Source organism: Vicugna pacos, chromosome 2 (genome assembly GCF_048564905.1).
Source record: "Vicugna pacos chromosome 2, VicPac4, whole genome shotgun sequence".
Classification (NCBI taxonomy): Eukaryota; Metazoa; Chordata; class Mammalia; order Artiodactyla; family Camelidae; genus Vicugna; species Vicugna pacos.
Genome location: NC_132988.1, coordinates 76,456,217 through 76,480,608, shown reverse-complemented (window position 1 = coordinate 76,480,608; position 24,392 = coordinate 76,456,217). Strand labels below are relative to the sequence as shown.

The 24,392-nt window shown below is 41.4% G+C and overlaps 1 protein-coding gene across 3 annotated transcripts in view; it reads left to right on the top strand.

The window, feature by feature from the left end:
* The window catches only part of RASGEF1B (RasGEF domain family member 1B), a 181,455-nt gene that overhangs the window by 137,601 nt on the left and 19,462 nt on the right, over positions 1-24,392 (top strand). The window contains exons 1-4 of one of the 3 annotated variants that reach the window (XM_006198215.3): positions 5,831-5,981; positions 17,372-17,554; positions 19,244-19,366; positions 19,726-19,863. In XM_006198215.3, coding sequence (XP_006198277.2) covers positions 17,378-17,554; positions 19,244-19,366; positions 19,726-19,863 — 438 coding nt within the window. In that variant the 5' untranslated portion in view covers positions 5,831-5,981; positions 17,372-17,377. Of the gene's footprint in view, positions 1-5,830; positions 5,982-6,025; positions 6,276-17,371; positions 17,555-19,243; positions 19,367-19,725; positions 19,864-24,392 lie in introns of those variants that run through there. The other 2 variants (XM_072942212.1, XM_072942199.1) reach the window with 2 other exon arrangements.

The following is a 24,392-nucleotide window of genomic DNA, read 5'->3' as shown; positions in this document are numbered from 1 at the left end:
ACTCATGTTAAACATAGCTGAATGTCTACTCCAAAGAGTGATACATCATACCAAAATAATGTGTGTTTAAAGTTATGAAATGGTTTTGTTCATAGAGAGAAAATAAGTCACTATGCATTATGTGATCAGTGATGATGACACTATCTCATGACCTTATGATCAGGCCAAGTTATTTTATTTCTCAATATCATTATCCCTCCAGGGGATGTTAAAAATAATTACTTTGTAAGAGTAAATAAGAATTGACAAATGAGCAAAATAACAATGCATATAAAGGAAAAATAAGTAATGTGCCGTTCACAGTTCTTGTCTAGTATAAATGAAGATATAGCAAATTTTTACATCTTCCTAGAGGACCTTGAAAACCTACTGTACCTGTTGTGGAACTGATAGTCTGGGACCCAGGACCTGAGACCCTTCACCGGGGTGCTTGCACCTGGACAAACATCTCCTCCAGCAACAGAATACAACAGAACTGTAAGGGACTAAAAATAGCTGCACACACGTGCAGTTGGGACAATTATGAACAATAGGATACAAAAAGACCACAAGCCAACTGCCATTTCTAGGTGTTGGGAGCAAAAGCAGGGTACTGTGCATGGTCCCTGCACGGGGCACCACCAACTGGGTGGGCAGACCACCTAAGCCAAGCCTTCTGTTCATCCCCCATTGTTAATCCACTTGAGATCCAAGCAGCTCCTTTCAGGGAGCAAGCATGGGCAACTGACTCTTGCTTTCACTCTCCTGTGCTGCAACAGGAGCCCCAGTAAAGTCTTGCCTGACGTTTTCATCTGGCCTCGTATCAATTTCTATTGATTAAAGAGTCCAAGGGCCCAGGTTGGTAACAGAACTTCTCATGCAGCCATTACATTCTTTTGTTCAACTTTAAGGCCTGTCAGACAAAGTGACAGTGAAAGAGGATCACATGGATATGTGAAAGAAACTTCCCTGAACTTATCTTTTCTATTTAGTAGTATCTTCTTAGCAAATCTAAATGAATGGCTGTCTGCAGTATTTTTAGTGATCCCAGGAAAAGAAAACACATACCTCTGTAATGACCACTGTTAGAACGCAGTGACTGTCACTGACATAATAGTCCTCCTAAATGAGACAATGAATGTGAAAAGACGTAACAATTATTAGGAATTATTGAGGAGAACATTCCAAAGCTGAACCAATCATGTGTTTCATCACAAAAATCCCTTCTAAGTGGCAGAGTTCATTTTCTAGTTATGAAAGTATTGACGTGCCTGGGTAGGGACTCAGGGTCTTGAATATCTAAATCTTCATGTCCTGCCTTCATCATCCTTCTTTCAGGTTCCAGGGAAGTGTATGTATGTAGGTCAATGCCAAACACATACACACTTTATCACTATGAAAATCCAACACGACCCCCTTGTAAGCTAGGTTGGCCCATGGGCAGAATTCTGTTTATTCAGGCTAGAAGCAGGAAGAGGGACCGAAGCCAAAGCATGTCAAGCAGCCTCCTTCCCCCTTTCACTTCAGGCTCTCGGGTGATGAGGAAAGGGAAGTCAAGGAAAATCATGCTAAAAACCAAGGGAAGATAAGGAGTTTTTCCAAGGTCTAGAGTCAAGCTGGTCTAACTGACCTACCCTCAACATAGTATTGCAGATGGGAGAGAGAGTCCAAAGAGAGGGGATCCCAAGAAATGGAGCCTGGATCCGGAGAAATGAGACCTATGGCTCCAGAATGTCTTAGTCTCTACTTAGCCAGAACACTAGAGTGTTTCCTCCTCCTTGGTGAAAGGGGCAGGGCTGGGGGTAGGATCTTTTTTTTTTTTTTCTTTTCCTTTAAATCTATTCTCTGTGCAGTTGCAATTTCTTCCCTCCTTCCTTTTTACATAAAATAAATACTTTGGTGTCTGTGCAGTATTGTAGGTACTATATGGCTTTGTTTATTTTTAAACTGTTTAAAAAAATAATGATTGGGTTTATGTGTTCCAGCGAAGCTGTGATTAGTTCAGAAATGCTAAAGGATAAGTTCACCAGCTACAAATTTATATTAACTTAGCTTGCTTGGGAACGTTAAAATGATTTTCTCAGAATTGCATCTGATCATCCTTCACATTTTTTTCTTTACGAAATTCTTTCAATCTCTTGTCAAGATACATGAGAAACAGTATGTTATATTTATGAAAAATAGGTTTGTCTTCCTTGGCTTTGAAATTGAGAAGGCTGAGGCTATGGTCTAGATGGGCTGTGACCAATGCCTTCATTTTCTACCATTTATAAACGGGCGTAAAGTTTCCAGAGTGACATTAAGAAACTAAATGACAGAAAATATGTGGAGGTGTCTTGGAGAGTTACTTGGCCATTTCACGAGGCCCTTTAAGATCCAGAGAGAGGGAATTTAATATTGAAAAAGGCTGCCATTCCACATGGAATACAGTTAATGTTTCTCTTACCCTGAAGCCATGGTCCATCCCCTGACGCTTTTCCCTCTTTAGTCCTGCCTGGTGTCCTGGAACTTCATTCCTCTTCCACAGGATAAGTTTTAAGTATTTTAAGGAAGTTATGCTTTGTGAGATTTTCATTTAAAGTTCAAGTGTTTTAAGAAAATCATAAACTACAAATAATGATATTAAACTTGTGTCTGAGACAAATAATAAACATTGCTTTGCAATGATAAGAAACAGCCTCTGGTTTAACTTAAATACACACATCTACTAGTTTTAACAGCAATATCTAGGGCATGTAAAATGACTCAAATTAAAAGTAGATTTTTTTCAGACATTATTTCATAAATCTTGCATTAAGTAATTAAATCCATTTTCTAGAGTGGGAAGATGTGAACTTTGGAATCAGAGAGACATGGGTTTAATTCATGGCTCCTCCAGCTGAGTGGCCTTGGCAAGTTATTTACCTTCCTAAGCCTCATTCCTTCATCTGAGAAATAGAGAAAATAGTTTCTGTATCTCAGGGTCTTGGTGAGGATGAAAGATAATGTAAGCAAAAAATTCATTACACAAATATGGTGAAATACTCAACAGCAAATAAATGGAGTGAACAATATCAATATTTGTCAACATGGATAGATGATCAAAATCAAAACTTAGCGAGGAAACAGTGAGAAACTGAATGACATGGACTGCATGATAACATCTAGACAGGTATACTCATGTGGTACTCACATAAAACAATACCGTCATTGTTCATGAAAGGCAGATTGAAAAACTCACACTAAATACAGTGTGAAGGAAAGTGCCTTGGGGACAGTGAAAAGTGGGATCTTAGATGGGAAATGAAAGAGACTAAAATAAAAGGAAGAATGTTGGACATGGATCAGTCATGATGATTGTTCTAATTTTGTGTACCCGAGGTCCAAGAGGAGAGAAAGAGAAAAATAATGTTTAGCAAAGAGCCAGCCACGTAGCAGAAGCTCAATACAAGTGGTTATTTTTATTACTCGAGCGGGGTCCTACTCAGCAAGTGTTTATTTTCATTAGTTTGATTGGTACTATTGAGCTCAGCAACATTTACAGAGACAAGAGTTGAGCCAATGGAGTCAAAAGAGCAGAAAGAAACTGACAAGTAGAGAATAGAAAGAATATCTTTTCATGATAGAGAATAATTAATACATAATCATAATAGCTATTACTTATTAAGTGCTTACCGTGTACTAGGCATTCGTTGATTCATCCAACCAACATGTATTCATTAAGTGCTTATTAGGTATGAGACAGTATTCTAGACATCAGAAATACAGCAGGAAAATAACAACTATAATGACAACAACATACCAAGCTCTTATGGAGCTTATATTCTGGTGAAGGGAGGGAGGCAAAAATAAGTAAAATATACAGAATGTTAATGGTGGTAAGTCCTATGGAGGAAATGACAACAACACATGGAAGGACCAGATGGAGCGGGGGTGACTACAGTTTGAAATAGGGAGGTCAGGAAAGGCTTCTCTGAGGGACATGGTTCCCAACTCGTTTCCTGTATTATCTCTTTTCATCTTCTTCTGTGAAGAATTTACTTTTATAAACCATGATTGCTATTTTTCAGATGAGTAAACTGGGGCCCAGAATCCTTCCTTGCCTTTACTAAGGTTTGATGCTGGCTCAGTGGTCGAGACAGGATCAGGGTTTGGCCACCTGACTCTGGAGCTGTCTCCTTGTGTATTACCTCTCAGACAGGAGCTGGAAGGGGCCCTGGGGGACCGGCCAGAATGGGGAGCAAGAATGCGGTTTAGTAAAGCATTGAATCAATAGTATCATAGGATCCATCTTACATTTTTTAGAAATTAAAATAAGCATCTTTGGTTTTGGTGGGGAAAAAAAACTTCAGAAAGTAAAGCTAGGCAAAATCTTCGGGGCTGGTGGGTGTATCCAGAGACTACAAAGGTGATGTCAGATATTTCCATTAAGAAATCAGGATTTAGTCCAACTCCCTTAATTTATTGCTACAGGACCAGGAACCTCAAGATTGTAAATGACTTGCCCAACCTCCTATGGCTTGTTTGTTGCAAAACCAGGGTGGAAAACTAAGCTTGAAAGAATAACCAACCAGCACAACCACGACAGCTGGGCTGGGCCAGCCAAGCCTCCATGCTTTACGCTGAATAGCTGGCCGGGCCAATTTCACTTGGACTTTTGACTTTCTTTAAACTGCAGAGAAGCTCAAATAGGTGAGAGTGGATTTCTGAGTCAGGGAAGACCCGTCTGCAGAAGAGGAGGAGGGAGTATAATTAGAGAAAGAGACATGAGAGGAGGCACAGAAGAAGAGAATGCGAGGAGGCATCAGCTAAGTTTAGGCAAAATGACTGTTTCCACCCCGGGGAAGGAGAGTTGGGGGGTGGGGGTGGGAGATGGAGCAGGGACAAAGAGGTTCCTCCACCGCAGTAATCCTAACTATAGTACTATAGGACAGGTATGAGTAGTGTTGTTCTACACACGGGAAAGCTGAAGCTCAGAAAACTACTTAACGTCACAAAGCAGGCAAGAGAGTCTCCTGCTATTTTAAGGTTTCCTTCTTTCTCCGTCTCCTCCTTCCCTTGTTTAGTTGTTTCTTCCCTCCAGCCTCTTTTTATTTGTACAAGGTGAAGGATTGGGGTTTTTACCTTTTTCCAGTTATCAAGTATCCTCTGATAAGAGTATATACGGTTACCATGACAGCACAGCCTTTACTGAGGACAGATCTCCCCTCTGCCTCCAGAATCGTATTTCACAGCACAGGTTCCCTTTCTCTGTGGAACTTAGAACAGCCGCACTTTTACATTTTATTTGGGTGACCATTTGCTTAACGTTTTTCCTCTACCAGACTATAAGCTTCATGACAGGGAGCGGTCTGTTTTTGCCTGGAGTGTGCCCCCAGCGTTTTACACAACACCTAGCACTCAGGTTTTCATAAATATTCGCTGAGCGAATGTTCTTGTGGTTTCTCTCAGCTCTCTTCTGAAAGTTACACGGACAGTAACCTCTAGCTCATAATTATGTTAATAGATACTGTATAACAAGTCAGGCCGGTATTTACAGGTAGCGCACAGGTAAATGAACACACACAGGCATACACAGGACTGCACAAACAGCCCCCGGCAGGTGCACCCAGGAGGACGCGCACGGCGGCGGAGCGAGCCCAGCCAGCGCTGGTAAACACGGCTGCGCCGCGGGCCGCCGGCCTCCGCAGCGTGGGAGGGCACCCGGGCAACCGCGCCACTGGAGTCGCCGGCCCCCAGGGACGCGTGGGCGGGACCCGGGCGCCGGGGGCGGTGGCAGAGTGGGCGGTAAGCTGCGCCGTGATTGGTCGTGCGGGGCGGGGCTGGCGGCGGGAGGCGGGCGCTGGGAGGAAGGGGGTGTGCGCGGCGGCGGCGGCTGTAGTTTCAGTATAAACAAGGCATCCGACTGGTTGGGCGGAATCTTTTTCCTTCTTCCCGCGCGCTTTCGCTCCCTGTCCTTTGGTTGCGTTGGTGGGCGCGCGGCAAACAGCCGGGAAGTTCGAGGACCCGGGGTCCATCTGCAGGTGGGTTGTTCTCCGGTCATCAGTTCTCCCAGGAGAAACCCGAGCCCGGCAGCGGGAACGCACGACCCTCCTGCGCGCTGTGCACTCTCCCGGGGCCGGGGAGCTGGGCGCGGAGCGAGCCAAGCTCTCTGACTGCGCCCCGGCTGCCGGTGCCCCTGGAGGCGGCGGGAGAGCCAGGGCCAGCGTGCGCTGATTGGTGCAAAGCCCCGACAAAAGCAGGGGACCGGAGGAGTCCGCCTGCCTGGCCGCCGAGGGCGTCGGGGGTGTCCCCGGGAGCGCACCCGGTGCCAACAGGTGCGGGGCCCAGCCGCTGGGGCCAGGGCGGGGACAGGCTTGGGTTTTGGCTTGCTTCTTTCACCCTCGTCCCGCAGCCAGGCTTTCTGTTCCGAGCTCTTGGTAGTTTTTGAGGATTTGTGTGAGTTCTAGTAGCGTTCATCCTTTCTTCGTCCTCTCCTCCCTTCCTGTGCTCAGCTAGGTTGTTTCCTACTTTTTGGCTAGTGTTCGTGAGTAGGTGGGTGGGTGGGGGGAACTGTTTGTTTTTGGTGTCGGAGCCTTATAATCTAAGGTCTAACTCTTGGGAAGAGACAAGCGAACAGAAGTTATGTGTTCGCCACTGACGAAGTGAAATTGTTTCATTCCTCCGTTCAGCTGGCAAACTTGGGACACTACATGTCTTGCTCTTGCCTAAGCTCAGGTGAGTCGCCTCGGGTCACCTGGCCAGGCGATGATAACGTGAACTGGGGGTACTTGGGAGCCCCCCGGGCTGCTAGCGGGAGGAAGGCTCCTCTTTCTAGGGGAACCGTGGAAACAATTTCAGTGCTGTACAAGAGAAAAGGGGCGGAACAGGGGGGCTGGAGTGTACGTGTGTCTGTCTGACTGAACGCGTACCACTGGAATATTGATTCCCATCTTACCCCACCTGATCGGCGCAATTCAGACAAGAGCAAGGAGCAACGTAGCTAAGTCCTCTGACGGTGCAGAGGGCGGCACAAGTGTAGTAAATAGCAGAAAGAGATTTCTAGAGAGCGACTTTCTCCTAAATGTAGACGTGTCCGTCTTCACCGATGAATTGAGTGGGTATGGTGTGTGTATAGATGAATATGCACACCGATTTGTGTATGTGTGTTTGGGTCGAACGCGTCTCCAAGGAGTCCTTCGTCAGCAGCACCATGTGACGACGGTCAGAACTGCTGGTGTGCGTAGATCTATATTTAGCCCTGGATGATCTCTCATGGCCGAGGGAGGGTCCCTGAACCGGGTGCATAAAGGGGAAGAGTTCAGGGATCAGGGTTTTGCTCTCTTGAATGATGTCTGGTACAGTCAGACTCAGATGGGGTGAATAATTATTCTTTCCTCCCAAACAGTAGCCAGAGCCTAGCATGTGATGGCTGTGTCTTAATTTAAAACACAGACCGTCGTGATAAGCCTATGGGAAGCAAGGAGGTTACAGTTAACCAGAGTATATGCCTGATTGGAGATTTGGGAGGAAAACAAGTAGTCAGGTGAGGTTTAGAGCAAATGTAGAAATCGATTCCTCAAAGGAAGTAATAAAAAATCTTGGCTGTTAAGATGTTCATAACAAAAAGTGGAGCAGATCATTAATGGCTGTGTTATTTTTCAGGGGACAGTGGTTGAGCCAAGGAGGACATAGGGCACTTTTGACAGAAATCAAGGTTCACAAGCAGTGCCCTATTAATTAATTATTAGTTAATCTGCCTTTCAAGCAGATTTTCTGGCAAAGTGAAGATCGGCTACTGATTAGCAAGTTTCTTGTTGACATTCTTCCAGGACATGTTCGTCAATCCTTTGTCTTCCTAGAGGTGGCAACATTTCTGGCTACTAAGCTTTGTACTTTACAGTGGTCTAATGAGGTGTTAAATGCTTAGAGTTTATTTCTCCCATGGTGCATTTTCAGTCTTGCTCCATTTTATATACTCCACCAGACATTTATTCTAATACGTGGGATGATACTGTCTTTTGGAATAGAAAATCATCATAAAACATTTATATTTATTATTATTTTTAAATTTAATTCATTCTTAGGCATATATTATTAAATATTTCTAAGTATCTATTTATCATAATTATACACATTTCTTATATTACTACTAACATTACATTCTTACAGTGTTAACTACTGGCTAATAAACTACAATAGTCCAAAAAAAATCAATTGAATAATACCTATCTAGGGAAAAAAGAAATGGCGAGAAAACTGAAGAGGCGAAGCTAGGTTGACTTTGTTGGTGAGGTACCCAGTATGGCAGAGGAAGTAGTGGGATCAACTTTATCAGTGACCTGCAAGAAGTGGACTTCAGAGGAGCATTTGGGTGACCCCAAAGAGAGTATCTGCTTGGGCGGGAGATAGGGAAATGAGGGTGTTCTCCCTTACTTAGGAGAAGAACCTAGGGTCCCTGAAGCAGGGGTTTAAAGCCTTATTTCTGATGCCACAAATAGTAAGTGAAAAGGCCATTATAACATTTTGTGAGGTTTTAAAGAGACAAATTGGGTTGTTGAAAATCCTGAAGATTGAGGGGATTTTTGTCTTTAGTGGTTGAATTCAAGTGTTATCTCCCTTTCACTTTTCAAGAACTATAGTTGCCCATTTTGGTTTTCCAGTTAAATCTACAAAAATCAGATTTGTGCAACCCTTAATTTTCCTAAAACAAGAGATGTAGTCTAGTGCTGGGCAGATTTCTGCCTTGGGAATAGAGAAACTAGGATTCTGGCCAGTCTGGAGCCCTGACAAGTCACTTACTCCCTCACTATACTGGCAATGGCTGTGAAATTGATGAGGTGTCAAACTGGATGATTTATGTGTTAACTGGTTTATTTTGCTGTGCTATCACTGCATTCATTTGTACCCATGAAGTAATGGTCTGCAGTTAGATGTTCAGCTACTTTCTGGGTGTGTGGAAATGAAGAGAGGAGAGTGATATTTCTTTATATTCATTAAAATTATACAGAGCTTTATTATTTTCTTGAGCTGGGTTTTGCTTTTGTTTTGTTTTGTTTTTTTCCTATGAGTGTATTTTAAAAGCTGATTAACAAGAAGCCTGAGTCAGGAAAACTATTTTGATCTTTTAAGTCAGTGTTACTATTCCGTCATTTTTTAAACCAGGCTTTTGACCATTTTTCTCTTAGATTGGTGTATTTACTATTTCATTTCATAGTATGTCTGCATCTAGAAATCATTCAATTGATTCAAATTTTATTAGGAAGCCCTGGTATAAAAATTAGTTTAACACAGGGAAAGAACAAATTAGTCTTGTAAGGAAGGAAAGCACTTTATAGACTGCTAGTATCCTTCAAAGAGGAAGAATAGAGGAGGAGGCTATGTGTATTTTTTCAAAAACTTGCAACCCCAAAATAAAATTATCACATTAACTATGTTCCATAATAAAATGTAAGTAGAAAATTCTACTTGCTTACTAAATGTCCTCACTAAGTATCAGGTCATTTTTCCTGCTGAGGTGAATTGAGTTTAGAAACATAAACCCTTTAGTAAAGGATGCTCCCCATTGGATATTCTATAATTTGGCTTAAGATCTATTATGTATGAATGATTCAACTAACTATATCTGTGCTGTTCAGAATGGTAGCCATTGCTGTTCAGTAAATAACCACATGGGGATATATGAACTTAAAGTTAATTAAATTAAACAAAAAAAGGGCACTAGTCACATTTTAAGTGCGCAGTAGTTGCGTGTGGTGAGCGGCGGCTGTATTGGACAATGCAGAAGACGAACATTTCCAATATCCCCAAAAGTTCAGCGCTTAATTAGGTAATGATGATTTTGATTATCCAGAAGATCACTTTTATTCCTCTGGGAAAATGACATAATTAATTCTCATCATAGAATGGCGCCAAAGATATAGGAAATAAAACCGGCTTTGTATGTTTTCAACTGATCAGCATGAGCAATGCCACTTTCCTAAGTTCAGTAATTTACCATGATCACAAATACTGATTTCTCAAATTTCACCCCCAGAACTCTCAAGTGTCCTTTTACTTTTCTAAACCAACACCTACTGTTACTGCTAGAAAGTGCCAACCTTTTCAAAGACAAGGAATATGGAGCCATCTACTGTTAAGTTCAGGAACTGCATGGAAGTTGTAGATGATTAAAAACAATGCATGAAGAATGTCAGCATATTCTGTGATCAGTTCTCACCAAAAAAAAACTAGTCAAGATTTATCTCATAGAAGAGCTTTAAATGACTGTCCTGGCCCATTCTGAGTTGCCATGTACTGAATAGTTTTATGTTTTAATAAACTGCTGACAAGATATTCCCAAGACAAGAGAGGACAAATTGTAGCTTTGTTTTTCTCCCAAGGGAATCAAAGATAGTAATTATCTGAGTCAGAATCTTCTTCCTCCATCAATTAGGAATTAGTAAAGATTTTTAAGTAGCATCTAGGACAAATCAAGCAAAATGCAAGTTCATTTTTTATGTGGGAACCTGTAACAAATCAGGAAATATCCCATTTCATCACTGTGGAGAGAAACAGGACCTTCCTTCCTCAAAAATACTGGGTTTTTTCCCCCTTGACTGTAAAATCTACTAAGCATTTGGGGCTCAGTTCCAAAGAACGTCCTTATCTGGGAGTTACTTTTTGTTCACAAGCCAAAGAAGTGAGTTGATTCTGAGTTGTCCACTCTGTATTGTTTGTAATCTCAACACAATACCTCTTTTTTTCAAGGAGGTTAGCTGAGGTGTAGCATTTCTAGTTTCCAGAGATGCTGCTGGAAAGAAATGAGAAGATAATCTTCAAGACGTTTTCAAGCTGAAAATAAGCATGTTTTATAGATAGTGTCAGAAACTTGACTTTTACTTTCGCCCCGACTCAAATTCATAGTTAGATAAACACTCTCTGAGTGTACAGTCAGTCCTTGTATGCTGAGATCCCACAGCGCCAAAAGGAGGCTAAAAGTACTTGTGATTGCAGCTGGAGTACAGCTGAAATATGTGGACTCTTTCTCATTCCCATCTCTGGAACCTCAGATGAAAAAAGGCAGAGAGAATACATCTCACCAAAGTGCAAAGTTCCTTTGGAATCAATATGGGAATTTGGGAACCAGTCATTCCAGGGTATTAAATTAAGCCTCTCCTCACTAAACAAACATGTTTTCAAAGTTCAATTGCGGTAGGGAAGCCTTCCTCTACCTCAGTGGTTCTTTTTTTTTTTTTTTTTTTTTTTTTTTAGTTGGGACACATGCCCAGCATTTGAACAGGAACTAAATGATAGTAATTAATATAAAAGCATTGAGTTTATTAAATATTTCACTGTAACACTCTATGATGAAATAGGAATTGAAAAAAAAACTTTATATTTTTTTCCTTGGACTCCTGTCTATGCTATCTCATTTTCCTGAGTGTAAAGGAAGTGCTGACTTGACATTCTGGTAGAGATTTACAAAGCTCCTCAAACAGATGTTGAAGGATGGCTTTTGATTTACTTCCCACACCCAGCTTTTCCCGACCCTCTTTCCCAATTTGAATTGTCACCTGAAACCACCTTGGCCTGGTGCACCTGCTTCATCGTAAATAACATTGTGCAAAAGCGGTAGCTGATTCAAACACAATCTGCTGTTTAGAAAAAGGCAGCCTTTCATCTGGTGCTTTAGTTGGTCTGAAACCATTAGGCATGCCTTTCAAATCCATTCATCCCTTAAATCACCCAGCGCTTGCTTCCTTGCTGCTGATCAATGTCACGCGGAACTTTTTCAGGGTCCTTGGAAGAACATGATATATCTTTGCGACTGAATTAGCTGCCCCTGTAAGATATCTTGTCTGTCAACCAACTTTTCAGCTTACTGAATTGATTTTAAGAAAGAACATTCATCTTGCATACATGTGTTGGATATATCTTTTACTTCCTCTCGGGGAATTTCCCAGAAGAACCTATAATCTGTATGCTAATTTGGGTGGCTCAGAGCTTTCTTTTTGCATGGTTCATTGTTTTAAAACCAAAATCTGTTTCCCAGTGTCTCCTTGCATCCTCCCTTTCCCACAGGGCTGCCTCAACTTAGGGGGAAAAAGGCCTATTTAAATATCTCTACCCAAACTAAAAGAAGTGTCTTTTTAATTCTCTTTAAATCCATTAGATTGGTACTACTAGGAGATACAAGTATTCCTTGATTTCTGAGCAGCCAGTCTTGAATGTGTTAGACCAAGGTTCCCTTCAGAACCATCTTGTTCTACTTCTGTGAGGATAAGGAGATAGACACTGTCTAGGTTCTGGACAGGCCAGCACATGTACAACACAGTACTTCCTAATTTGGGGTCTGAACTCCCTGAAAGTGTATGCAGACTTGTTGATATGTTTCTCGGGGAGCAGTGTGTGGAGAAGTTTGTGATCTCCCTAAAAGTTCAGAGCCACTGGCCAAATAGAATATATTCTGAGTTTCCAGGAATTGACTTCCAGAGGAAACTTTGCAAGGTGAGAATTGCTTGTGAGATTAACCTGTCCTCTGCCTTATCTTATTGATAGTGATTTGAATAAAGTCAGGAGCTTTTTCAAGTGTCTCATAGAAATCTCACTTTTCCCAAAGGAGTTAACCACTTTGAAGTTTGACTTAACTGTATATTAATGCCGGTACTTTATTTAATGCAGTCACACATGCTGATTTGGGGGGAAAGTCAGTTTTTCTTAAACCAGAGTTTTGGTTAACAGGTCCCCACAGATAGGGCCCTTGGGTTGGGCAAAATTTGTGCTGAGGAAGGATGGCAGATAGTGGAGAAGTTGGTTTTGAGATTATGTTGGAAAGGGTAGAGAAAGGTAAATTGAGAGTTTCCAGAACCCAAGAGACAGAAACTAGTAATTGTGAGAGCTGTAAAGAGGTTTGCTGTAGAAAAGAAGAAATTAGAACTATGTTGAGATTAAAAAATAAGTGGAAGCTGTAGGGTAGGAGCAGCCTCTCCCTCAGTCCGTCTTCCGCTGGGGAAAGTGTTAGCAGATGATTCCTGGAGTCGGTAGCACCCAGGGGTGAAAGTGTCTCTGGACCCTCATGTCCAGTACTTGGAAATTGTATGAGTTTATTTTCTTAAACAAGAACCAAGCCAATATTTAATCTTCTGAGCCTCACTTTTTAATTCCAGAACTGAAGCAAATAGAACTAAAGTCCTGGACATCAAATTTGAGTAATACTGAGCCAACAGTGGTTCTCGATGTGGGTAATAGGAGGAAAGATACTTGAGGGAAAAAATCTACACTATTTATCTTCTTAGATATTTAAAAATACACTTCACAAACAGTACTGTCTGGACTGTTCTGCTGACCTTTCCCCGTGTTTATCAAGCGCATGTGTCACACAAGGCAGTTGATCTTTCCAGAAAATCACTTGTTAGAGATTGTCCAGAAATTAGTTCTGAAAACTGTGGTCCATGAGCTTTCTTTTGATCTTTTGTCTCATCAGACTTTTTTGACTGGAAATCTATGAAGCACACACGGGCAAGTATCACTGTATTTCCTTGCATCTAAGGTATCATCCATTGTAAGATGCTCTTTTATTTCATATATTGCTAAAAAAACCACTGTCAACTAAACAGATTTTCTTATCACTTGACTATTGAAGTGCATCCCAACTTCAAAGATACTAAAATATAAAGAAGTGTCTATTAGAATCTCTGAAATCTCTGTCTAGAGAGGACTAGGTTTTGATTGCAAAGGTCAGTAGTCTAAATACTTTTGTTGACAGTGTTGCTTTTTAATAAGAGTAATTAATGGCATGAATACGTCTTTGGAGCAAGGATTTATGCAGAACATGTAAAACCTATAAATTGTCCTAATAGCCTACAATTTGGGACAGACTGACAGGCTTTTCATTTTATGGCTAAACATTAGAAGTTCAAAGAAGACCATTTGCAGGATAACTTGATGTAGTGTAATAAAATTTGAGCCCAGAATCTGAAGACCTAGGTTTGAGACCCTGCCTTGTTTGTCCTTTACCCAGTGTTCAACCACAGCCGGGCTGTTTCAGTTGTTTTGAACCTCAGCTTATGCAGTCAAAACACAGTGAGAATCCCTGCCAAACAAGGCAGATGGAGTATCCAGAAAGGCATCCGCAGGCAGTGAGCCTTACGCAGTGGGAGTGCTGACATTCTCAGAGCCTTCCGCCCTGCGCATCTCAGTGTCTCTTAGGGGAGCATCCTCGGGGGAATCAGAGGAATGAAGGACTGTGGAAAAGAGGGACCTTTTCCAGCACCCAGGATTCCACAGTAGAAGAACGTATGACTAAGGAAGGGGGAGACAGCCTAAGGAGTTGAAAGTATATGGCAAGGTAGGAAGACAGGACCACATTTTGCACAAGTAAGGGGCTGGGGTCTCTGGGAGTGACATAAATCTCAGCAGTTGGTTGCCGCAATATACAAGTTCAACAATCAAGGGTGGTTCATGGTTAAATCAGTCAGCGATTAGCAACAGAACTTTGGGCTAATTAGAGGAGGCAGAAAACGATCTGTGATAAATACTCTTCCTAAACGTAATTTTTAAGTATAATAAACTGTAACCCCAGCTAACTCATCTCCGTTTGGTGTCTGTTGCTATTGGCAGTATTTTCTTTTGGTGCCTGGTTGGAGAGGTGTTTTGTGTTTTGGGTTTTTTTTACTGTGTTGATATTTTGTACCTCTTCAAAGAAATCTTGTGACAGATTTCCAGGGAACAGTACAAAAGCTTTTTGTCATTGCTCTAAAAATACTCTAACTTTGCTATAAAGAAAATTGGTGGTGGTGTTATCATTTAGAATTATGGAAGGAGGGAGCAAAATTGGAAGTAATTTTCCAGATGACAAACATACTTGGGGTGGGGAGTAAAGTAAACGACTTTCTGAAGTTTTCACAGCTGTTAAGCCCCAGATTAGGACTTCATTAAATCTGAGTTCTTGTCCACTTTATGGGAGTAAATAGTTACAAAGCACAAATGCCTGATGGCTTTTGGTGCTGATTCTTTGAAAGGGAAGCCTGAGTGACTTGTGACTATTTTGTGGGTTAGTGCTTCCTGTCAATCAACCAAAGGCAGCAGGAGTACACTATTCTAGGGAGCTCCACTGGGCTCACCTGGTGCTATAGCCACATGGCTGTCTGATCCTTGCCTTGTCACTTCCCTCACCTCCTAGGTCTCAGGGTCTCAGTTTGCACATCGATGTGCAGAGTGCAGTGGACCCGACTGCCATGATGCTTTGGGCTTGGCTTCTCCCATAGACTGTTTTGCAGTCACCGCTAATCCCTCAGGACACATTCCACCCCCAGTACAGCCTTTCAGTCCTTCCCGCTCATCCTTGCCTCTGGGCAGCCACTTCTGACTGATTGCAGTTAGAAAGTGAAATGCAATCTATTTTCCATCTTGAACCAGATTATTTCTTTTAACATTTTCTGATTTTTCTGAAATTCCCAAACTTGGCCAATCATCTCCTCAAAGCACTTTATTGGGATAGTTTCAGGAGCAATAAAGAAGTGAAGAAATCAAGGAAAATTCATAGTTCTTGGCAGAAAAAAAAACCCCAAAACTCGAAAGAGCATGACAGAGTGAGTTCTACTTGTCGTCCTGGATACCAGGGACGCTGTGTGGTTTTAACCATCTAAAGCTTTTTAAGCCAGAGACGGGTAACCACATCCAGACAGAAGGTTCCTTCCAGGCCATCAGAAGTGGCTTTTAGTTGTTTCTCATCTCAGGTCCCGAGTCTCAGTTTTGAGCATCTCAGGGGAACGGTACATGGCCTTCTGTTTCTCTTCCCACCAAGGACAACACATTTATGGAGATTGTACTGCACGTGCATCATACTCACAGAAAACTGGCAATTGGAAGAGGGTGGAAACATAACTTTGTCCGTTGCCTTATAAAATGTTAACATTGAGTTATTTATTTCACCGTAATTTCTACGTGTGAGGTCTTACCAAGCGCGGGGCATCTGTGTAACGTTTACATCCCGTAGTTCCTGATCCTTAGGCTGTGATCATGTCCTGCCCAAGTGAGAGGGATGGCAATGATGGCTCTGGTAGTGACACGTCTCCCCAGACAGAGTGAGTCTCCATCCTCCCTGTCTTCCCAACTGTGGCTATTTTTTCATGGATCCTTTTACAAACTCCCTTAGCATGATTTTGTGGATGGGATAGAGCAGAAAATGCTGAAGCTTCTTTCCTGTTTCTCTTTCTTGGTGTTCCTTTCCCTAAAGGCCATTTTCATCTGCCAGGCTGGCCCTATAGTGGACGTTGTTTTTTCCAACACCCCATCCCTGGCCGCCCCCTGCCCTGGCACACACATATAGTGACAATGCTGTGACCCCTGTTAGCTGGAGCTGAAACAGATGCGCTAGGAGTGACGGGTGTGTCTCTCAGACTCCACCCCCCTCCCCCATTCGGGTGCAAGTATCTTTCAGCATCTCGAGAAGAAGGATCAGCCCAGGTTGTGTCCTCCTGCATCCTCCACGCACCCCGTCCCTGTCAGTCCTGGAGACCTGAATTTGGGCTTCCCCTCATTGTTTGCCTCTGAAACCCTCAGTCTCGTCAGCTCCTGAAAGCCTCCATTGTCCAGACAGGCTGCCAGAAACCGGGTGTCTGTTTTCTGGCCAGGAGCTCTGTCCCTAGGAATCCAAGTAATAACTTAATAGCGCCTGGCCCCCACCGAGCGCCCTCTCACAAGGGCTTTGTGAGCTGCAGAGCGCGCAGATGGAGAGGACGGCCCGGTGCTCTTGTTGCCTAGATCAGGTGCTTTCTTGGCCCGTGTGTTTACTGAGAACCGAGGCTTTATAGAGCCCTCCACCCCCAAAAGAATTTGACACAAGGGGTGAATCAGTAGTATCTGATCTTCCAGTGAAAGCTGGAAAGTCAGCATTAAATCTCTTGGTATGTACATACATCTGTAAACACACACACACACAGACTATGTCCTTTAATTTGAGGCCTCTTTTATCATTTCATTTTTTCATCTTCTGTTTTGGTTATCTCCTCCTATGCCCCAGTGCTAGTTCGTTGTTTCTTAAGTGTTGTGTTACTCTTCCCAACCAACTCTGAAGGCGTACGCCTTTCCACCTTAGAATAGTGCTTGACTCAGTGTGATAAAGCAGATTGAAGCTGAGTTCCCCTCCACAAGCGGATGTGAAGGAGTGATATCTGCACATGGCAGCCAGAGACTTGAATTTAGGGGCAGATTGGATCTTTTGATCCAGGTATTTTATGGTATTTGATTGGATGAGATTAGTACTCAAAAATATGCTATTCAGAGAGCAGTTTGCTTCTTGCTGGGTTCTGATATTGTCTCAGCACTTAACCTGTTTCTAAAATTGCCTGTTTCATTACTTTGGAAGCCTAATGCCTGTTAAAGTTTACTTTTCTTTTGGACGGCATATTACTGACACTATGTTTTTTTTTTCTTTTTAAATTCATTTTAGGAAAGCATGCCTCAGACTCCTCCCTTTTCAGCAATGTTTGACAGCAGTGGCTACAACAGAAACCTCTATCAGTCTGCAGAGGACAGCTGTGGAGGGTTGTGTTACCATGACAACAACCTCCTCTCCGGATCCCTGGAAGCTCTCATCCAGCACTTAGTACCCAATGTGGATTACTATCCGGATGTAGGTATCCATGTGCCTCTGAAACACATCCTTGGTGTCCAGTAGAGATTCCAACAGAGTAGACAGGGACCCTAGAAACTACGGAGTTATGTCTAGGCTTCTCAGGATTTCCTAATGAAACATTGCATCTTGATTATTGAGTGCTTTGAGATCAGACTGAGCTTGGATGTGATATATCCGCTTATCAGTTTTATTTTAAGGGTTGATATCACATTGTAGGCCGTCAGATACCATCTCAGTGAAGTTTCTGTAAGGTTTGATTCATACATACACCTTGGTCCTTAAATAGAAACACTGGAGAACATTGGATGCTGCTTGAATGTTTAGTCCCTTTTTGGTTTCCAAGACTATCACTGTGCTGAGAAAAGGGAAGTTACACAGGGAAACTTCATAAAAAAGAGAGCAGAAACAATATTCAAGATGCAATTCTTTATTGATTGGACATCAGATAACATTGCTTGCTTATGTTTTGTTTTACTTTGATAACCAACATTTGTATAGATAATATTTTCTAATTTAGGAAATTCATTTACATTTTCTCAGCCTTTATAGCAATTCCAAGAGACTGGAAAGGAGAAAATTGGAATTTGAAATGTTGCATAATTTACTCATGATCTCACTCCCAGCATCAGCCATCAAAGCCAGGTGTTTATTTCTGGGGCAAGTGATAGTTTTGCCCCCTTTCCTTGTGCTGCAGCAGCCCTGGTTATTCAGAAGCTGGTTGTTGATAAAGATTTCATGAAAATAGCCAGACACAAGATACACACGTTTTTATAAATGTAATAATGACCTTGGTGTGGAAAGGATCGTTTGTGCTTGACTCTGTAGCTCACCATAGTGTTTCTTACTGAGTTATCTCTCTGTATGTGATTTGTTACATAGCGTTTTCAAATATGTTGCCACACAGGGAAAACTTGTAATCAAAAGTAAAAGGCATCCCTTGTTCAGCCCTGTAAGTGTTTATGAGCTACAGAAGGCGCCGAAGGGGGAGAAAACCCCGTGGAATTTTCCTTTTTATTGGGGAGTCTGAAACTATTGTAACAAATAAGCACTACTTCATTACTGGCTTCTTGGGAGACAATGTGGTTAAAGAAAAGTATATAGTGTGTTATTGTGTTTTATCAAATTGCTTAGCCTTTGAGCAAGTCAGTAGATTATTTGAAAGCCAGTCTTTGAACATTCTGACACAAGCACACAAATGCTCCAGTGTGTTATAATGGACACACTGGAGAATTCTTGAGTTGATGTGGGTTGAGTGTTCTTTTGTTTTTTTGTTTTTTTGGCTTGCACTGGGTTACCATAATATTTGGACACAGAAAGAGATTCTGTACGGGTGGTGTATTTAAGTTAGATTTATCTCCTCAGGCTGAACTTTATTCTTCTTTACTAGACCAAGTTATGTGTCCTGGTATCCTGGCTCCCAGAGGATAGACGTAAAAATGTGCTGTGAATAATTCAGTAGTGAAACTTACCCTGTACCTCTGTTATTTTTAGTATAGCTCAAGGGGAATGATACATCTGAAGGTAAAGGAAAACTCCGTCTCGGGTTGTTTTACGACTAGTAAGCATCACTTTTGAAACAGCGTTCTAACTTTAAGAGAGCTTAATGAAACAAGATGTAAAATTTATACGAAAGATATTAGTTTCAGAGAGAGTGTAACAATGACTTTTTGTTTTCTTTTGCCACAGAGAACGTACATATTTACCTTCCTACTCAGTTCTCGGTTATTTATGCATCCGTATGAGCTAATGGCCAAAGTTTGCCACTTATGTATTGAGCACCAGAGACTAAGTGATCCTAATGGTGACAAGGTAATGGTGTGTTTTGAACTTTACAGTTTTTTTCTGTTAGGTTTGGTAACTTTTTGGCTTAGATTTTGTGAAGTTGGTTTCCTCCACTAACCATAGCTTATCCCCAGGCTGAGGTCCAGGAATGGTATTTCGGCTATGCAAAGGGAACTGGGGATGGTGTAAAGAACACAATATAAATCTAGTGCCACGGAAGAACCCTAGGTCCTGCCTTCAGTTGGTAGCACTTGGCATTGACTTGGGGGAGGGGGACTAGAGCTTCTTTAACCCCAAAGACTTTGCACTGGAAATTTATCAATGGCGCTGTTTGCAGTTATTTATTTGAGAGCTATCGCTGAATTATATTTGCTTTTTCTTCCTAGAACCAGATAAGAAAAATCGCACCCAAGATTCTTCAACTCCTGACAGAATGGACAGAAACATTTCCTTATGATTTTCGGGATGAAAGAATGATGAGAAACTTAAAAGATCTGGCTCACCGAATAGCCAGTGGCGAGGAGGTTGGTAACCTGAATTGAGCACGACCACTCGGATTTCCAGGCAGGGTCTTGGTGGGAAGTAGTACTAAATTCTGCATCAGAATCTCCACTGTGTCTTTTCTGTTTTGCCTTTGGGCAAGTCCTCTTCATAGCATATTGGTCTGTTTCGTGTGTCAAAGGCAGATGATGATGGAATCCCACTTCAAAGGGATGTGATCTTGAGTTCTATGTGATTAGTTTGGGGGTGTGGTCATGTCAATTCATGCACAGGATTCATGTTGCAAGTGTGTTTTCATTTTATTTTACTTATACCTTTCTTCCTTCCAAGAAGGTTTGACCCAAGTTAGATAATAAATATCACACCAGTAGATGTAAACACTAGTACATATGAAAAAACATTTATATATTAACAGGTAATAAGTAATAGATTAATAAATCAGAAATAGTTTATTCCATGGAAGAGAGAAAACAAATATGCTAATATTGAGAACCAGTACAGTAGGACAAGATTGCTGTGATTTGACTGTAAGCTCCAGATAAAAGGGAAATACAATTGGTTATATAATTTTCACTGTCAGAAAAGAAAAAAGGGTGGGGAGGGTATAGCTCAAGTGGTAGAGCGCATGCTTAGCATGCATGAGGTCATGGATTCAATCCCCAATACTGCCATTAAAATAAAAATGATTAAAATAAATAAACCTAATCACCCCCTCTCCGAAAAAGCACACTAATTCTTCATGGCATTAATTAAATGAAATTTTAAAAAGCTTTCTGACGAGGACTTTGTGAATAGGATCATGAAAAAGTGCTCTGTATAGTGTTTATAACAAATGTTCTTTGATAAAACAAAACAAAACAAAACTGAAGCCATAAGATTAAAGTATAAATTAGCAAAGCTAATTCTTTGGGAGTGGAGAAGACAAAGAAAAAAGGTTCCAAGTCTTGTGCCCAGAAGTCGATTCAAGGCTCGCAGCTAGACTAGGTGGAGATGGAAAGTAAGGCTGTTAGATAATCTTTCATAAATATCTCTTCTCTCACTTGAGCCTTTGATAAGCACTAACCAGCTCTGACAAATTCAAAGCTCTCCTCTTTGAAGCAGGCCTGGAGGGCTGGTGTGCTGTGCTGAGGCTTGTTGGGCAGGGATGTCTTTGTAGTTTCTGTGTTGCTGGCGAGCTCCTGGGAACACGTTTCTGAGGCACAGACATAACATGTTCACGTAGAAGAAGATAAAGCACTTGGCAATGGCAGTGATGTCTTGTTTCATTGTCTTAAAATACATTTCCCATTATGAATAACCCTCCTGGAGAAATCATTCTTTCAGAGCTGGGCTATAAAGATCATGTAGCAAGACACTCTACCTATTTTGTCTGCTTCTCATGAGTCCATTTTAATACGACTTTCTCTGACTTAAAAAAAAATCATACTAAAATTATATAAGATTAGTACTTGAAAAATCTGCACTTGCATCCTTTTACAGTTCCCCTATGACATTACATTGAACGCTGGTGCTCCAGGCAGCCGTTGCTTCTTTAAGGCTGAATGAGTGGTCCCGAGTCCTTTTGCAAGTTACAACTGTTCTAATCGTTTTGCTAGTTTGCGCGTAACAGGTTCTACCAGGTAGGAATTGGTAGGTCCTTCACTCACAAAGGCAAAAGTTAAGCATCATAGTCTTGTAAGTAAATAACGGGGTGAGCTGTTGGTTTGCTTGGCAGGGTGTGTGCTGGCTTAGTGACCTAAGTTTATGAAAAGCTGCTCAAAAGATTAGTGGCATCATAAGGACTTTTTCTCATGTGAAGGTTGAGCCCTGTCTCAGTCATTGTTTCATTTCAGTTAAGAAACATTTAGGTACAATTAATTACAACTTAACTTGGTATGGCAGTTAACTGACCTCCCCTCTATTGCCTTTTTAAAAGGTAGAAATAGTGACTTGGTTCTTCCCCAGAGGAGCACCTTAAAAACCTTTTTCAGATAAAATGCCAAATGGATGGCTTTTTGTTCCTGTCATGGGAGCCCATGAGGGGGTCATTTCCACCGGTGTTGGCCGGATTGCATCTGATCCTTTTAACAGGATCAAGCTACTCAGGAATTGGGTGGAACCAGGCCAGGGCACCAGACAGCCTTGTGCCTCAGCTTCTTATCAGCCCTCCTGTGTTAATAACAAATCCTTGATAAACTTTGAGGTTTTCAGATGGTTTTGAGTGTGGAAAGAGATGAGAAGATGAGCCGGGTCTAACCAAGAAGCTGGTTCACCTGGGGCTTGGGTGGAGAGTTGTCCCCTGCCTTAATCAGGTTGGGTTTCCCAGTGGGATGTTCCTTCAGCTACTTATATCCAGTATTTGGAGTTGGGTCCACACTTGGCTGATTGATCTGAGTGCTTTGGTGAGTCTCCTAAATTCCCTGCTCCTTCTTCATTTCTTAAATCATAGAAGTAACTTCCCTGTAGTAATGCCCCTTTCAGTTCTAAAATTTTGTGATGGATGCTTTTTCCCTCAGTTCTTTGCTTCTATCACGTGCTTAAGTGTCTGTCCTCAGAGAGACCTTCCCTCATCACCCCAGCCACGATCATTGCCCACCCCCATTACTGGCCGTCACCACTTTTACCTTCATAGCCCTCTGTGATTAGTCATTGCTTGCTTTCTTTATGGCTTGTTTTCCCCACTAGACTCCCTGCTGTGCCTCTTTTGTTCACGCAGCATCCTTAGCTCCTAGCCCAGTGCCTGGCATTTAATAGGCACTTAGGTGTATTTGAATGAATGAATGAACGAATGAGTGAACAAACTAATCAATTAGGAAATAGGAGAAAAATATTTTCCTCTACTGAAAAAATTATCTCTCTCCATGGGAAGGAGTGTGAGCTTGGGTTGGGACTTGTTGCTTCTTGCCTGGGACTTCAGGGATTTTTTTTTTTTTTTTTGGCAGTCAGTGGATCCAGGTGTGCCCTGTGTATAATTGAGATGGGTTCTGAATTTGGTAGGACAGTTCCACCTAATATGGCTTAATATGTTTCCCCTCTAGGGATTTGCCCAAAATGAAGTGGTTTATTAGGACTTGCCTGCAAGAAGGCTGAAATGAAACTAATGATTGAATAACATAACAAATGACTATAGTGGGTAGAATGCAATTTTCTCTTCCTTAAAGGTCTGATTTTTATTCTGTCTTTATTTGCCAGGTAATTACTGTCACTGGCATTTGAAGTTATAAAAAAGAATAAGTACTTATTTAGCAATATATGATTCAGTAAGGAAGCATGCCTAGTAACACGGAGCTTGGTTTCTCAAATGGGACCAAATGGTAGCAGCAAACTTTTAGAAGATCACATGCCTACATCTTCCTACTGTCTCTCTCTCTCTCAGACTCTCTCTCTCTCTCTCACACACACACACACACACACACACAGACTAGTACTTCCTTATTTGAATAGCTTTTCCCCTATACCCTATTATATACATTATATACATATGTTATATACATATTACACACATTATATACATTTCCCCCTTATATTTTGCTGCTTTTTGCTCACTAGCTGAATCCTCCACTGTACATTCCTCTACTTCTTCCCTAAAAAAGCATTTTTTAAAGTGTAGAATAAGAATCTTTCACCAGATGTGCTACTTGAGCATTGGTTCTCAAAATTTGCTGCATGTCAGAATCACCTGGGAGCATTTATTAATGACATTTGGAACAGAAGACCAAAGAAACCATTTTAAGTTCCTAGATTTTTTTTTATGTAACCCAAGATTATGAAAGTAGAAGAAGCAAAGGAGATAAGGATGAGGGCTTTATTTTATTTTATTAAAATTTTATTTTATTTTTATCGTGGTAAAATTGACATTTAACATTATGTTAGTTTTAGGTATACAACATAATGATTCAATACTTGTGTATACTGCAAAATTATCACCACAATAAGTCTAGTTAACATCTGTCACCTTACATAGTTACAAATCTTTTTCTTGTGATAATTTTTAAGATCTACTCTCTTAGCAACTTTGAAATATACAACACAGTATCGTTAACCATAGGCGCCATGCTGTACATGACATCCCTTGGACTTATTTTATAACTGGAAGTTTCTACCTTTTGACCCTCCTCACCCATTCTGTCCACTCCCTACCCCCAGCAAGGGATTTAAATAGCCCTCAATTTGGCCTTAACTGCTTCGGATTCCAAAGAAAGAGGCATTTTCTTTTGAGTGACAGGCAGATTACTAAATAGATAGCATCTTCTAAACTGATAACCTTAATGCTGTGTGGAAGATAGGTTCTTTGAAGGCTCATTTTTTTAAACACTTAGGTATTTCATTAGTGATTTTAGGGTGGTCTGTGAAGACAGAGAAGAAAAAAGGTCATCTAATGGACCAGTTTAAAGAACTCAGAGGAATATACACCAGACAAGTAGAGGAAAAGAAAGAAGGCTGTGTGTGCTTTCTTTGCCTTGACTATGTGAGAATTAATCATTTCCAGATGTGTTTATAATTTTCCTTGGCTTAAGTATGCTGTTCATTTAAAGTTTTGAAATACGCTCTGGTAAACCAAATTACCTCTGTT